We start from the raw sequence: 17360 nt of genomic DNA on the forward strand, positions 1-17360 counted from the left end.
TTTCAAGTGTTGGCATGGTTGGAGGTGGGGTGTAGTTGAAGGAGGTCTGGTAAAGTTTGTGTGGGGTTGGTTTTATGTGCCTTCTTGCATTGTCTGGCTCTGTCATATAATGATTGGTGTTGTGCATTAGCACAGGCTGGTATATAGAATTGTCATGTGTCTCATGTCAAGAAGTTCTCTCACAGGGAGGACTCTGATTTCAATGTGTGAGTGAGCTCAGACATTAAAAGAGAGATTTTTGTGCACAGCTACCTTTAATTATTTTCAGATACTTAAACCGTTCCTACTGGGAGCAGCACCAGCAACAACAGTCTCCGCAGCAGAAGACTGAGACTACACGTACACTTTCTCCAACTCAACCATCAGCTCCAATCACAGCCAGTAAGGTGCTGTCTCCAGGGAAGTCTGAGCCATTCAAAGTGGGAGAGGTGGGTAAAGGCGCATGCCAACTCAGAGTTGGTGTTTTGGTAACAGTGTCTTGTGATTGACTAGATATAGAATCCTTTGTTAGCCAGACACAGGATTTTTTTTTTTTTTTTTTTTTTTTTTTTTTTTTTTACTGGTTAGTGATAGAGCTCATCCTCTTTTCCAGTCACCCAACTATAAGGATTGTAATTACAGTATTTGAAGTCTACATACCCAGCATGCTTGGAACCTGCCTGATTGAATAGAGAAAATGGACATTTGGACATGGCAACATGGAGGTGATTTGTTTGTGGCCACCCCTTGCTGGATTATGGCATCTGGCAGTAGGTAGATAGAGAGACATTTGGTTGAAATAATCTGTTCTAGATAGTCTGGTAGGTTCAGCATTACTTGGGATATGTGTAACATATTACACAGCACTTGTACCAGTAGTCTTTTAGTTCCTACAGTTGGCCATAAGACAAATGGATATGCTAACTGGAATCTCACTACCAGGCTTTTCAGGAACAAGTCATTCTGCCAGAAGATGTCATTTGTATGATGTTATTCAGCTAAACAGAGTCCTCTGGACAAAGAGACAAGTAATGATGTGCATTAACTATTCGCTGTGATGAGTCCCGTCAGAGCTGAATAGAATTATCAAGTGTATGCTAGAATTAAGTAAAAATGGCAGCCTCTGGCTGAGAAGGTTAAGTAAAGTTCATTGAGCTGACAGACATGTACTATACTGTAAAGCTGTGTCATGGCTCTGAATCAGTGAAACTCTTAACATACTGTTTTGACAAGAAGAGCAATGGCTTGTAATCAGTAGGTCATTCTTTTCTGGAAAGCAAAAATGTATTTACTTCTTGTAGCCAGGGTTGTGGAGTCTGAGTCATGGAATCGTCTGATTTTGTTTGGAGTCGGAGGCGGTATCGGTATCCCATGACTCCAACTCCGAACTTTTTGGCCTCGAAATGGTACCAGTTATATGATTTCAATACTTTATTCAATTTTTTTTACAATCTTGTATAATAGTTTATTTGTTATTATGCAAGCACTATAAGTAGAGAATTTAAAATAAAAGGTGGTAACCATATAACCAAATAATGGCACCTGGTGTTTTACTGGGTAATTAGGGCACTCCAATTGGATTGAGCTGGTGAAGGTTTATATCCAAGAGATGGTTGGGGTTTATTGCTAACGTAATACTACTTGGATGAGTGAGGCTGGTCACTCTCATCTTAATTGTCAGGACCAACTTGCCTAGCCCCAGGCTCCTATGCTCCTCATGGGGCAACGTAGGATTGGATGATAGATGGATAGATGAAGAATTGCATCTATCAGAATTCATAAATAGTATTCATTTACCTTCATCATGTTCATTCATTCATTCATCCATTGCCAGACGCCATGTATCCCAAAAACGGGGTGGCCAAGGCTTAGAGTTAATTGTTTTACAGGGAGGGGCACTATTCCTCCACCAACCCCACTTAATACGTAGGGAGTGTTAATGTGCCGTATTATTAGTACAGTACGTACTTAAGTTGGAGTTGGAGTCGTCATCATCATCCAGACCTCCTTTCCCACCCTAAGTACTTGTAACATTTCTGGCGTCGAAATCAGAGTCGGAGTTGGGAAATATTATCACCAGCTACACAACCCTGCTTGTAGCCCATATTCCTTACCCTAAACCACCCCATCATATTACAGTGCAATTCCCCTAATAGGACCCCCCCACAAACTCCTGAAAGTTGCCAGTGTTCGCCGGATCACTAAATAGTGTGGGGTCACTACCTGCTCAGAGTTGGTGTACCTTCCTTTAAAAAAATTCCTGTCGGGATTATTACTCATGCATAAAGCATTATACCAGCATTATTTTCATCTTAGATATTTTACTGATGCTCTAAATGAGATTTACTCTCAAAAGTTCTCCATAGAGTTTACTAAAAGCCATTAAAGCTTAATATGTGTTTTTTGCATTCAGCACACTTTTATCAAGTGTTATGAATCTCAGTTGTTGGAAAAATTTATCCTACAGTTTCCAAAGATCATAATCTTTCATTTGGCAAATCCTGACATGATTCTGTCTATTATACATTTAATAATAGTAAGAATTGTGTGGCCGAGATCAGCGACCCGAATTTTTAAAGGCATGGTGTTCCTCTTGCTTTGAGAAAACATCTCAATTCTGCTACAATCTATTTTTCCACATATCCTTTAGCTGCGCAGTCGACCACGGCACTATATTTTCCGGATTTATCGGCTGATTTCAAAAGGCACGAGTGTCAGGTGTGGTGTATACACATCATCAGTGCCGCCCCGGGCCCCTGGCGGCTGGCATACAAACTACGCCACCCTATCCATGAGAAAGCACTATTATGAGCTCGATTGTTTAAGTACCATATTTCCTTCATTTGCTATGTAAGATACAATTTCGTTATACCCATTTACCACTTTTTCTTACAAATGTACATTCACCACTTAAAAACATGACAGTGATTAATACTCAGGCAACATAGTATTTGCATGTAGGCTGTCCCTAAAAAGAGATGGATGCAACCTTCCGTTTCTATTATATTTTGATAAAGAAGCCATTATTTCTCCAGTATTATATGTAGATAAATCAATTAATATTCTATTTTCAGTAAAGTAACACAAAAATTATATAACAGAGGGTAATTCAAGTTGACCACACTTTTGCACTTTACATTAAGTTATCTGGCGAGAGGTGGCATCTTTTTCCTGTTTGTGGGGGCTCCCATTCAGAATGGTATGTATAAAAGGGCCTCTGGAATTAGAATTTTTGGAATATTGGAATTCACTATTATTGCAATCAGTTTCATGTACTGTATAGGCATCCACCTGCTGGGTATTCCCTTCGGTAATCATTGTATCCATGATATAATTTATTATATCGTGAATTTGACAACTCTGGTTTGAAAATTTGACAAGAAACAGTGATGATTTATTTTGTCCACAAGGACAGAACTACAGAACACAAAATGAAGAAAACCCTCTGGGTCAAGTAAATCCAGTCTTGGCTTCCTTGTGTTGCTGTAGAATGCTGCTGTACTTTGTATACGTGGTGATGACCGTGTAAACTAAACCAGGAATTTTCATTCATTCATTCATCATCCAATCCTACGTTGCCCCATGAGGAGCATAGCAGCCCAGTGCTAAGCAAGTTGGTCCTGACATTTAGGTTGAGAGTAACCAGCCTCACTCATCCCTGAGTAGCATTACATTAGCAGTAAACCCCAGCCACCCCTTATTTTCAATAACTGTCTTTTTTTCAGTGTCAGTAAACTTTTTTTTTTTGCGGGGTGGGTGGGGAATGCACTGTGTTTACAGGAATCTTGACAAAAATCCCCCTTCAGAGCACACGTCATGAGCCAACTGAAATTTTTATATATATTTGATCACCATGCTATAGGGTGGGAAAGGAAGTCCAGATGATGATGATCATCATCACCACCACCACCACCAAAGGGCTTCAGTCCAGACTACCTTCTTTCTGTATTTCCTCCATTGGCGATATATGATACGCTAAAACGTAATACGGTTATGATACCATATATAAAATTTCCAACTTGTATCATCTCCAGTAAACTGAACCTTTCTGGGGATTCCAATTCTGGATGGGATTGACAGTGTACTTTTTGTGTCAGCTGTAAAATTATATCTTTTTATTACCTTTTTATGTCAGTATTTATAGTGGAATTTCGAATTTTGATGGGCATGGGTGCCTAAACATCACTGCGAAATTCAAATAATCGAAATTTAAACTGAAGTTCTTACGGGAAAAATTAATTTGGGTCCGGGGCCTCCGAACCTAACTACGTAAAATCATGATTTTTTGCCCACACCCCCTGTAAACTTTATGAACTATAATTGTGGTTAAGTAACTGTAGTTCTGCATTGTATTCCCATACTGTCAGCAAGTGTGTATCGCCTTGTCAGCAAGTGTGTACTTGGTGTATTTCTGCCCTTTTCTGTATTGCCATTTCTCCTTTGGCTGCGAGGAATTAGAGGTGCCAGGCTGCTCTCGTCCATTACCACTGCTACCCAAAGAACCACTCTTGCTGGCCATCTTGAAACATGTAAGTTGCGACAAAAATACAACAAAAGTACAACTGAATTGCAGTGAAATGCACATCCACATGTGGAAGGTACAGGCTGAAAGTGCAGCGCTTGGCTGTAGGCAGCTGGCAGGACAGTTGCAAGATGGCCAAGGACAATAGAACATTGCCTTGCATATGGCTTGTTGTTGTTGGCACCTACTCCCATCCAGGAGCTCATGTCTTTAACCCCCTACACCGCGGGCATGTTTACCGATGTTTTGTGTGTGCCGCGGGGTTATTCGGGCTCCGACAGACTCTCAAAAAATATTTGCCAAAAATCAGTTATTAGTCCTAGAATATTAAAATTACATATGCTTATGGCACATACCTTCAGCTTTCTCCTGGAATGTTTGTTGAGCCTTCGTCAGTTACCGTAGGACTTGTGGAGACCTCTGAAGTTGGGTAATGAAGTCTCCACTTTACACTTCCCGACAACCCGTAATATGATTACCACAGACAGATATTAACACTATAAACACTACTCTATAATTTTCAAGTAGTTTGGGATCCATACTCCAAAAAAAAAAAACACTGTGAAAGTAATGAAAATTATGAGCGCGTCTGACCGTCGCACTTGCGCTAGTTCACTCTTGGTACTCTGTCAATTATTATTCATAAAACCCCTCACACTTTATATTTCTATTACTATATAACACTTATATATATCTACAGTCTTTATCCATAAGTTTCCTTCAGTAGTATTAGTTTATTGTCACTGTAGGGATTCAATTTCTTTCAGTAAAATAAATAGCATTCACTTTCTCATCCTGTATACTAGCATTGAGAGTGAATGTCACTTTCATCTTCACTCTCATAACTCATAGTATTCAGACATGCTAGAGTGAAACTTTCATTTTCATTACTCCTAGGGTATATACTCGTATTCTTATAATACTACTCATTTACATTTCTATGTACGTTCTCTATTTTATTTACATTTCTATTTTATTTACACTGTGTTATGCACTGTCACTTGAAGTAACTTATAAAACTATTTTCCATTGTTCACGTATATTTACATTCATTACTTTCACTTGCTGTTTACACATTATTTACAATTCCACTTGCACTGTTTTACTCAATAGAAAGAGCGTAGTCACTCTTTTATCAATTGTCAGCCCTTTACCTCTTTCCACACAAGGTTTAGTAGGGGGTAAAGGTCACAGGGCCCTTTGCATGGGGGTGAAAAAGTCCCTGAAGTCAGCAAGAGGAAACAGACGTACCTCCACTTCGGGAGATAAGAGTAAACTGATAAGGGAGGGCCGGGTGGAGGCCTACTTAGGGGATATTCAGTACTACCAATGTTAGCTCTTGAAACAGCTATGTATAGCACTGAAATGATTGGCAGGAAATCTAGACAATACATTATAAATTAGGTAGTTCCAGGTGAATGTAAATATCACTTAGGCTTCTCCCTTCCCTCCTTATGTGTATATTTATTACGAAAATAGATTATACGCCATATTTCAAGGGGAAAAAAACAGCGAAAATTAGCGAACGAGTGCACGTGAGGTGTTGTCAGGTGATAATTAGCCAATTCCTGGTGTATGGCACTCTCACTTACCTTATTTCTTTCTTGTATATATTATTTGGTATAAGAATAGGGCATAGGGCTTATTTCAAAGGATGAAATCAGTGAAAAATTCCAGGGAAGATTTACTTCGCGTAGCACGGCCGGGCAGGCGAGAGGATAGAGTAATGGAGGGGGGGTAGGGAGGGGAGTCAAGAACGGGGAGAAATGGCTAAATTGTCAACAATGGATGGGAGTACAGATGAGATTAGGAGTGCTGACTAGTGTTGGACATTGGCAGTACTGATAGATGATACAAGCCCCCACTTGGAAGCCCAGGTGAATTCAAAATAACACAGAATCACAAAAGCAACGCCCTGCGGTATGATCCCTTGCTCCCAAGCATCACAAAAGTGACGCCCCGCGGTTAAGGGGTTAAACAAGATGACTTTTTTTTTTTTTTTCCCTGTCTCTGTTGTTCATTTCTGTGTTGCTCCTTATATTCATGATTATTTCTGTTCGCTTGAGTGTTCTGCCTACTGTATTTACCACCACCTGTAATTCATTTTGTTTTAGTATTTCTGTTATTGATTCTTTTCCTTTAATTTCTCTTATTATAGGTACAACTAATAAATGATAGCCAAAGCCTACGCTATTGAACATAAACTTTGATGGATCCCCCTGAAATATACCGGGTAGTTATTTAAGTATTGATTAATTAATAATAAGTATATTTATAGAATGATGGGGAATCGTCCAGGGTGCAAATTATCCTGACGGGGAATTATCTGACGGCGAATTCACTTGACGATGAATTGTCTTGAAACTATATCTTCGTATGCTTCACGTATGAATAAATGATGATTTTCGTTCTCTTCTTGATACATGTCACATATTAGGTTAGGCTTGTACTTTTTCTTATCATTTGCCTTCACTTCTAGCATTTTAGTTCGCGTCAAAAATATTATCTTTGCTTGTTTTGGTTGGAGTCTGACCCTGAGAGCATCGAAAAATGCAATTTTGCATCGAAAAATGAGGTAGGTGGACCACTCCAAAACGCATCAAAATTTGAACTGTTGAATTCTAAACCGTCAAAATTCAAAATTCCACTGTACTCATTAAAATTTGACTGTATACAGTTTTTAGTTTCATCCTTTTGTGGTAGGTGGAGGACGCTCATCATCCACTTACTCGATGTAGTGCTGCTTTGTGTGTGTGCCCTTTCCTCTCTTCCTTCCTTCTCTTCTGTCTTTCTTTTCTTCATTCTTTCCTCTTCCTTCTGCCTAGGGGTGACTTTACACTCTCTCTTCTGTTTTTCTTTCCTTCATTCTTTCCTCTTCACCTATGGGTGACTCTGCATTGAGTGATAAGCCAATTGGTTTCCTGTACACCAGGAAACCATTTCCTTTGCGGGTTGGTAACCATGTAACCAAATTATGGCGCCTGGTGGTTTAGTGGGTAATTAAGGTGCTCCAATTGGATTGAGCCTGTGTGGGTTTATGTCCAAGCGATGGTTGGGTTTATAGCCCACGTAATGCCACTCAGGGATGAGTGAGGCTGGTAACTCATCTTAAATGTCAGGACCAACTTAGCTAGCCCTGGGCTCCTACACTCCTCATGGGGCAACATTGGATTGGATGATGGATGGATGGATTCTTTACTTGAACATTATCCAGTATCAAGGCAAAGAGGGTGAGCTACTTTGTCATGCCAGTTAAATGGAATTAACAGTAACTATCCCTTTTCAGAACTATCAGAATGGAGAAACAGAAGAAGTTGATGAGTTTGTGTCCACCCTTCGTACACAACTTGAAATATTTGTGAATCGCATGAAGAGCAACCAGAGCCGTGGGCGTCCTATAGCCAATGACACTGCAGTCCAAACACTCTTTATGAACATCACTGCCATGCATGCTCAGCTTTTGAAGTACATACAAATGCAGGATGACAAGAGAGGTGAGTTGCAGTATAGAAGACCATTGGAGGGATGGAGACTCTGTACAATATGTATGGAGAGTCGGGTAACAAGGGTTGTGTCCCACTTTTTTTTTTAACATATGGCAGAATGGTTTCCACCTCACTTATTGTGGAAGGAACTTGTTTTTATGAATCACACATTTATGTGGATTATTGCTTGGTGGGTGTAGCCAAAAATTTTTGGCTAGTAGTATTAAACAACTTCATCCCACAAGCAACCTCTTTGTCACTCCAGCCATAGTTTTAAAGCAAAGAGGTTCATCTTACGGCACGCGAAGGGATCTGTCTCAGGTTAAAGGTACTGGAACATGAAGCTGAGCCATCACCCTCTTCGTCACAGTTATCTTTGTATCTTGTTTTATGTTGATACCATATTCATGTAACTAGTTATTACCTTAACATTCATTAAATACATTTGCAGTTTTTTAAAATGTTTGTTATCATTTTTTTGTGTGTGTGATGCTGTCTTTATTTATGGTTTTTTAGGAGACTGATGTTACATGTTTATGAGCAAACTACTGCTTCATGCACACAGTCCAGTGGTTGACTTGCCATTCCCAAGTTACCTGTGTCTCATACTGTGGTGATCCAGGCAACTTCACCGCTTTATTTCCAAGAGTGCTGTATGTAACAGAGCTGTGCACCATTCCACTTTTCATTACTGTCTTCAGAGAGGCAAGCACATGGTATAATTTAAGGCCATGATTAGGTTTACTGCTGTTGCCGCTAAATTCTAGCTGCCACTATCCTAATCAGTTCCTTATTACGGTAGCCATAACTTAACCTAAATAAGCTAATCTAACCCTTTTCTAACATAGCTGAAAAAGCAAACATAACCACTAAATTTTAATGGTGTAATCTGAATTGTAATGGTATTAACCTAACCTAACCCAACTGAACAACCAAACAAAGCTGTCAAATTCTTACTGCCGTTATGGTAGTCACCGCTAAATTCTAACTGCTCTAATCATAATCACAGCCTTAAATTATACCACGTGCTTACCTTTGTGAAGACAGTACTATAATGGAAAGTGGAATGGTGTCCAAGACTGTTAGGTAGCCTGACCTGACCTAATCTAAATGAACCGCCAAACAAAACCGCTAAATTCTTGCTGCCTTAATCCTAACCATCATTGGACCCCCCCCCCCTTAAGTATTAAAGTATCAAGCATTAAAACTATTTCCTACCTTTGGACTGATTCAGAGGTGTGGTTTATCAGATTTAACATATAATTTTAGCAGTTTATCACGAGAGAGAGTAAACATAAAACAAATGACGGCAAACTGGCGCTCCTTCGGCATATCAATCTCACAATTTCTCTCCCAGAGAGCACCTCTGCAGCATACCAGCAGTTCCGTAGTGACCTTCATGGAAGAGTGCGCGGCCAGGGTTTAAGGTACCAAACTGGAAAGGGCTTCTTCACACAGATGCGTCACGAGAAGGGGAAGAGGTTGATTAATACTACCAGCCTTTAAGGCTTTAACCCCTATGCGCTGGCATTGTTTTGGTGCAGCCGCTCTCTCACTATGGTCATGTTCCCCAAAATAGCCTGTTTTCAAACCTTCAAATCTCGGAAAGTATTGCAGCAAGGGAAACAAATTAAAGACCTCATTACTCAACAACTCTTCATCTTGCTAATGAAAGCATCCACAGGTCTGTAGGTGGTCACATCAGTGAGCAAGGACATGAAGTTGAGAAACTTTCGCCGCACGAGGCAGGATGTATTCATGCATGTGCACGTCGCCCAAACTTTGGCCTTGCTCTCAGGAAGATAACTTCTCCACTACTAGTTAAACTAGACCTGACCAATGGCACTGTCTTTGAGCCCTTTCCCAGTATCCTTGGAAAGAGGCTTGGCAGAATGGATGATGCAAGGTGTCCATGTGAGACAGGAATGGAGTCGGATGAGAAGTTTTATAAATTATCATTCTACACCTGGCAAGGTCACAGAGAAGACTTAGGTACTCTTGCATGAGGTGGTGGGAGTCTCTCCCTACCCTTTGGTGCCAAAATCAAATGGTGGCCAGTTCAAATGACGGTGGGAATACTTTAGTGGCTCCTGTCACCTGGCAGTCCCTGTCCACCCATTTTGTCACAGCATATCCGCTTCCCAGTGCATAGGGATTAATAGATGAGTGAATTAATTGATACTGTACACTGTTTTACCCTTTTCACTGTGAGACTGTGTTTGGTACTGTACTGGTCTTATTTTTACATTCTCCTTTAATGCTTACTGCACTAAATTCCTTGCCTGAAAGTGATGATTGTGTATCTAGTCATCAGTCTTGTATCCTTTAGCTGTAGGATGTTTTGAAGAGTCATGCCTGTTGTTGCTGATCAACCCTAGTCTGTCTGGTCAGACAGACCCATCAACTGCAGGCAAGCAACTGCCTCAGCAGGACCATCCTGTTCATTGACTCAGTATTCCCTTGCACTTGACAGTCCCCCGTGACAGTGAGACACAGGGAAATGTGTGGAGGTTTGGTTCCTGGACGAACTCTGCATTTGTGTTGCTCCACCGTAAATTGTTTCCTGAATTACAGGAAACCATTAGGCTTGTCACTCAATGTAGAGCTGCCTGAAGTGGAAAGTAAGGTAATCAAATGACAGTAAGGAATGGGAGAAATAAGAAGAGAGGAGGGCAGACACAGAGATAGAATGATAATGTGAAGGAAGAAGTATGCATAACTAATGTGCAAGATATTTACTGAGCTATTGTCATTCGTTTGCAGTCAATTGTGAGCGGCTCCAGGATAAAATATCTCAAGTTCGTGATGCCAGAGCTGCACTAGAAGCTCTCAGGGAGGAGCACCGTGATCGTGTGAGACGAGAACAAGAAGAGCAGGAGCGGCAGAGGTACCATCACCCCTTTTTTTCCATTTCACTCATATTTACTTACAGAAGTACCAGTGGGTGGTAGATGTTTGGCTACTATCATCCATAATTATCACTGCTAGGCAGAAAATATTCAGCCACAAGTATTTAAAGTCATTGTCCAAACTGAAACTCAGACATTGGTGAAAATCATATTACAGATTCTCTCTCTCTCTCTCTCTCTCTCTCTCTCTCTCTCTCTCTCTCTCTCTCTCTCTCTCTCTCTCTCCAGAAAAGTTTCCAGCAGCTGTTGGGAAGTAAATAACCTGTTTTGGTACTTTACTGTGCTTCTTATTTGTAAAAAAACATCAGCAGCACCCATGACCAACCTTAAGATTAGGATTCAGTTAGGAGAAAGCATAGTGTCATTTGACTGATAGAATAGCTTACTTAGCCTAATAGGAATGAGGACATGACTTGCCGTATACATACATATATCATCTAATCCTGTGTTGCCCCATGTTCATAGGAGCCCCAAGCTAGGCAAGTTGGTCCTGACATTTAAGATGGGAGTGATCAACCTCGCTCATCCCTAAGTGGGATTATGTGAGCAATAAACCCCCCAACCACCCCATGGCTATAAACCTGCACCAGCTCAATCTGATTGGAGTGCCTTAATTACCCACTCAACCACCAGGCACCATATTTTGCTTATATGGTTGCCACCCAGTGTAGTAACTGGTTTCCTGATGTACAGGAAACCATTTGGCTTGTCACTCAGTGTAGAGTTGCCTGTAGACAGAAGGGAAGAGAAAGAAAGAAGTAAAGAAAAACACAAGAGGAAGGAAGAGAGGAAAGGGGAGTTGCCCAAGAGCAGCACTACATTAAGTGAGTGGATGATGAGCTCACTTACCTACCACTAACAAAAACTAAGCCACCTGAATTCTATGATGAACCAGGTAAATCCCATATGGGAGTGTGTATTTCAATATCAGCACGTCCAGATTTTTGCTTAGCCCCATGCAAGTCGGCAAGACACAGTAGGACAAAATTTATTACCGTATCCAAAACCCTTCGAAAGTGGAGTCTTGCCCAGCCATTATCATCATTTAATCTCTAATTATTTTCAACTAGTATATGGAAAGGATTCAAAAACAGTGTGTTGCAGATGCAAGCAGCTGAACCATCAACAGACTGTCAGGTGAAGTGAACTATCCACCTGTTCACTCCATATTCCATCCTTTCTGATCATCAGTATGGGTTCTGTCAGGGATGCTCCACTGGCGATCTTCTCATCTACCTTTCAGACTTATGGTCTTCCTCATCTCAGGACTTTGGTGAAAGCTTTGACATTGTACCTGACATCTCAAAAGCTTTCGATCATGTCTGGCATAAACCTTTAATTTGCAAGCTGTCCTCTTCAGTTTCTATCCTTCTATCTGTGCCTTCATCCATAGCTTCCTTTCTGATCATTCTTTAGCTTCTGTTGTAGATGGCCACTGTTCTTCTGGATCTGTCAACAGTGGTGTTTCTCAGGGCACTGGCCTATCACCAACTCTCTTCCCTTTATTCATCAATAACCTTCTGAGCTGTACATCTAACTATGTACACACATACGCTGATGATTCCACCCTTCACCTTTCCATTCGGTTCTCTCAACATCCATCTCAGCTGTTACGTCAGCAAACAAGGGATGAGACTATGGCACACCTAATGTCTGACTTGGCTAGTATCTCTGACTGGGATGAGAGTAACCTTGTTGTTTTTAATGCATCAGAGACAGTTCTTACATTTTCAAACTGACAAAATCTTCCACAGGAATACCCACTAATGTTTAACCCGCGCCGTCCCGAGGACGTACTTCCACGTCCTCACGTTTTGTCACAGCTAATCCCGAGGACGTACTTCAACGTCCTGCAATTGCAAGGTTCATAATTTCCACAATTTTCAATTTTCGCGAGTCATTTTTGGTACGTATACACGGGACACCTTCCTCAACAAGATGCCAGGCAGAGACAATCCCTTACCCAGCATGACCTCCTCCCCCCCCCTGCAGGCCCTTTTCTCAGCAATTCACCTGTTATCAGTGACCTGGCCAGTATAGCCATGTCATGCCACGGTACGAAATTCAGGGCCAGAGTGATTCCCCAATCAATGACAATGTGGAGGACAAACTTTACATAGCATTAGAGGAAGAAACAGTTAGAAATGATGATCAGGTAATGTGGCAAAAAAGGTCAGGTATTAGTGAGTGAAACAATGCTTATAATGCCTATATTACTGCTTGAAAACCAATATACTCTTGTACTACATATAAATTCGTAACAGTAAATAAATAAATACCGTTTATGAGTGGTGTGAAATAGTTATCCTCCCATAGAACTCGTTTTCTTTGGTGCCAGCCTGATAGAAAACCCAGTAAGGTAAGGGGGCTCTCCTACCTGTAATGAGTATTTTAAACCTCAGGTGAGCGATTTCTCTATGAATTTTCGATGTTTCTCACCAAAAGCGAAAGTTTAAGCAAAAAAAAAAAAGGTCGAAAAATGCCCGGGATTGGGGGGTACCAGTGGTCGAAAAGTGGCCGGGACGGGGCGGGTTAATAATATCCAGCTCAGTCTTGCATCATCTTTAAACATACTTGGGATTTCATTCTCTTGGGACTTATCTTGGAAAGATCATATTACATCTCTTGTAAAATGTGCATCCAAGAGATTAGGTATGCTAAGCCATCTCTGTACCTTCTTTACATTTGTGCAGTTGTTGACTTTACAGTATACACGAGTTTTATTTGGCCCTGTGTAGAGTACAACTCTCGTGTGGGCAGGCTCCCCACATACAACTCTTCTCATCAAAGTGGAATCAAAGGCTTTTTGTCTCATTAACTGTCCTCCTCTTACTGGCTCCCTTCAACCTCTGTCTCTTTGCCACACTGTTGCATCTTTATCTCTTTTCTGTTACTACTTCAGTGGTCAATGCTTCTCTGAACTGTCTGCTTGCATCCCTGCTTCACTACAACGAGAGCGTAGCACCCGTCTGACAACAGACTGCCATCCCTTTTCTGTCCAGCTTTTTAATGCAAGAGCTAACCATTACTCCCAGTCTATCATTTATGTGACAGGTCAACTCTGGAACTGTCTCCCTCTGTCAGTATTCCCTACTTCCTCTGATATCCAGTCTTTCAAATGCAATGTGTCCATGCATCTTGAAATGAACGGATCTTGAATTTAGCTCTCTGTTGTATTATTTTTGGTTTTTCCCTGGAAGGAACTGTTTGCAGACTCCTGGCCTTTGGTTCATTTTTACATGGATAAAAAAAATAAGTAAATAAATTTTAAAAAAAGTTGGGTATAGGTAGGGTCTGGGTATAATAGAGGATATTGTTCATTATACTCCAGAGAATGAAAGACTGACTAAGAGGGTGTATGTAGGCGAAGTGGAGGGAGGGAGAGGGAGGGGAAGACTTAGGTTGAGGTGGAGGGAGGGAGTTGAGAGGTATGGTAGGGAGGGGGGAGTGAGGTGGGGGGAGGGCAGTCAAATGGTGGGTGACAGAGCGACTTGAAGGTGTTTTGTCTGTGGCCATCCTTTGCGGGATTAGGACGTCGGGCTATAGATAGATAGATAGATAGTTCATGACCCGGACATTCCTTTGGCTCTATTACTTCGGATAATGGAGGGATTACTGTACTTATGTAGTATATTGTAATCTATATAGTGGTGAAATATTTGTCCATGGTGAGTTTCCTTCAGTTGAGTAAATAGACATTTTTAATCTGCAGCCAAAGGATTAACATCAAAGACAATGGAGGATGTGGTTCAGTCCCAGATTTTCAGAAATGTTTGAGGTGTAACAAGGATCTTGTCTAAGTGTATGAGGTTATTTTGTAAACAGATTGTGGGAGCTTTCTTTCCAGAGCTTGACCTGATCCAGCTAACTTGTTTTATATTACAGACAAATGCAGATGATGCAGAAGTTGGAGATCATGAGGAAGAAGAAGCAGGAGTACCTTGAATACCAGCGACAGTTGGCCCTTCACAGGATGGCTGAGAGTGAGCGTGAAATATTCAATAAGGCTACTGCCACTGGCATGGGTCCAACAGGATCTGTTTACACTATGGGCTATCCTCAGTACCCAGCTGGTCCAGCCCCAGGTATACATTATGCCATGCTTCTATGTTTAATAATAGTGTGCTTCCATTGTGTGTGTGTGTATGTGTGTATGTGTACAAATATATATCCATCCAATCCATCCATCATCCAATCTTACATTGCCCTGTGAGGAGCGTAGGCGCCCGGGGCTAGGCAAGTTGGTCCTGACATTTAAGATGAGAGTGACTAACCTCACTTATCCATGAGTGGCATTACGTGAGGAATGAACCCCAGCCACCCCTTGGATGTGAACCTTCACAGGCTCGATCCGATTGGAGCACCGTAATTACCCTCTAAACCACCAGGCGCCAAAGTCTGGTTATATGGTTACCACCCAGCATAGTAAATGGTTTCCTGGTGTACAGGAAACCATTTGGCTTGCCACTCATTGTAGAGAAACCCACAGGCAGAAGGAAGAGGAAAGAATGAAGGAAAGAAAGACAGAAGAGGGAGTGTAAAGTCACCCATAGGCAGAAGGACGAGGAAAGAATTAAGGAATGACAGACAGAAGAGAATGGAAGGAAAGAAGGGTGGAGGAGAGGAGAGGGCAGCAGCACTACATCGAGTGAGTGGATGGTGAGCACCCCCACCTGCCACAAATATATATACAGTAATCTCTCAAATAACGCAAGGGTTAGGTTCCTGGAGAGGTCGAGTTAGTTAAAAACACGTTAACAAAACATAATTTTCCCATAAGACACATTAGTAATACTGGGGATTATGTTCCTGGACTCTGGGAAATTCTACCCATTTGGGGAGTTGTGCTACTCTAAACTTAAGAGCAACAGTATTAATTTGAAAGAAAATCCACATAAAAAACAAAAGCAGTATATTTGGGGAGAAATAAACAACATTTGAGCCCTAGTTGGGCCGAAGCGTTGTTTACTTCTCCCCAAATACATGTTGTTTTCGTTTTTACGTGGATTTTCTTTACATTCTGCTTCATTCACGACATTGTGAAAGTTCCTTAACATTATTAATGCATTAGTAGGTCATAAAAACACTACAGTAAAAGCAACATTTTCATTACAGTAAGTAGGTCACAAACAATAACAACACACAGCCTCACTTTATCTATGCATCACTCGCCGTCTGCTACAGTCCCTCCTCATCCCGCTCCCCACCCTAAATTTGTTGTCCCTCCTCGCTTTGCTGTCTTTCCTCTTCCTCTGACTTCCATGCTACTGGTGATGAAGGTAACTCCCTTAAGTTTTCTGTCTTCTTCATAAAGAACTGCTCTATCTTGGTCGGAGTGGTTTTCTTCTTTCTGTTCTGCAGCATAAAGTTGTAACAACTTAGATCTGTCATCACTTTCCTGGCCAAATTTTGTCCGAAAATGAGCCTAATTGCTCAGAATGGGGCCAAACTTCATTTTTGAATGTTATGGTTTGAATAAAACCAGTTTAAGCAATAGGCAAATAAAAAATTGTATTTATGCATAAACTGCCACACACGGTCTATCAGCGCGGGACTGTCCAAGGCGCGTACTGCTAATTTGAAACCATCACATACGTGTAAAGTCGCGTTAAATCGAGAAACCCTTGTTAGTTAAACATATCTCCTTAAATATTTGCTCGTGTTAAAACAAAAATGTGTTTTTTAAACTCGCGTTAGTTGAGAGGTTACTGTATAGGTGTGTGTATATATATATATATATATACAGGTAAGCCCTTAATTCCCGCGAGGGTTACGTTCCCAGACCCTTCGCGTATGTGGTAAATTTGCGTATATATTCTGCCCTTGTGTGCACAATTACGCATGTCTACTAATTATATTATATCTGAATAATACTGTTTATGCACTACATACACCTTATAAACTAGCATAAAGTATGAAAAACAACAAAAATGTTAAGAAATTTAACACTGAAACCTGACAAGCACAGGTGTAGGTGGAGACACTTCTGCAGTCTGGTGCACAAGCCCTCACTGCCTCCCATATGCTACATTCTGCCTTCTTTATTGTCCAAACAGTTGACTCATTCACCCCAAACATACGGTTCCATGCCAGTTCACAGGCACAGGTGGAGACATTTTAGCACAGTCTGGTACACTGGCCCTCACTGCCTCCCGTATGCTACATTCCTCCTTCTTTATTGTTGGAACAGTTGACTCACCCCAAACACACGGTTCCAAGACAATTCACCATGAAGTCAATTCACCATCAAATCATGGATGATTCCCTGTCATTCTATAAATATATTTATTATTGATTAATTAATACTTTAATAACTACCGGTAATTTTCAGGGGGATTTTATAACTCATATAAGTAAAAAACTAGTGTACTGTACTTGCTGAATAAACTGGTATGTAAATAAATGACGATGAATCGTCCTGATGGAGAATTGTCGCCTACATTCCTCCCTTAAGTTTGTCCAGCA

General features: G+C 41.0%; 1 protein-coding gene across 1 annotated transcript in view; it reads left to right on the forward strand.

Moving 5' to 3' along the window:
* Hrs (Hepatocyte growth factor regulated tyrosine kinase substrate) overlaps positions 1 to 17360 on the forward strand; it is a 91473-nt gene that overhangs the window by 47347 nt on the left and 26766 nt on the right. Inside the window, exons 9-12 of the mRNA XM_080266760.1 lie at positions 269 to 428; positions 7788 to 7995; positions 10750 to 10873; positions 14781 to 14980. Coding sequence (XP_080122886.1) covers positions 269 to 428; positions 7788 to 7995; positions 10750 to 10873; positions 14781 to 14980 — 692 coding nt within the window. The remainder of the gene's footprint in view (positions 1 to 268; positions 429 to 7787; positions 7996 to 10749; positions 10874 to 14780; positions 14981 to 17360) is intronic.

This window comes from Coenobita brevimanus, chromosome 22 (genome assembly GCF_032717465.1).
Source record: "Coenobita brevimanus isolate Jiangsu-jjx chromosome 22, ASM3271746v2, whole genome shotgun sequence".
NCBI lineage: Eukaryota > Metazoa > Arthropoda > Malacostraca > Decapoda > Coenobitidae > Coenobita > Coenobita brevimanus.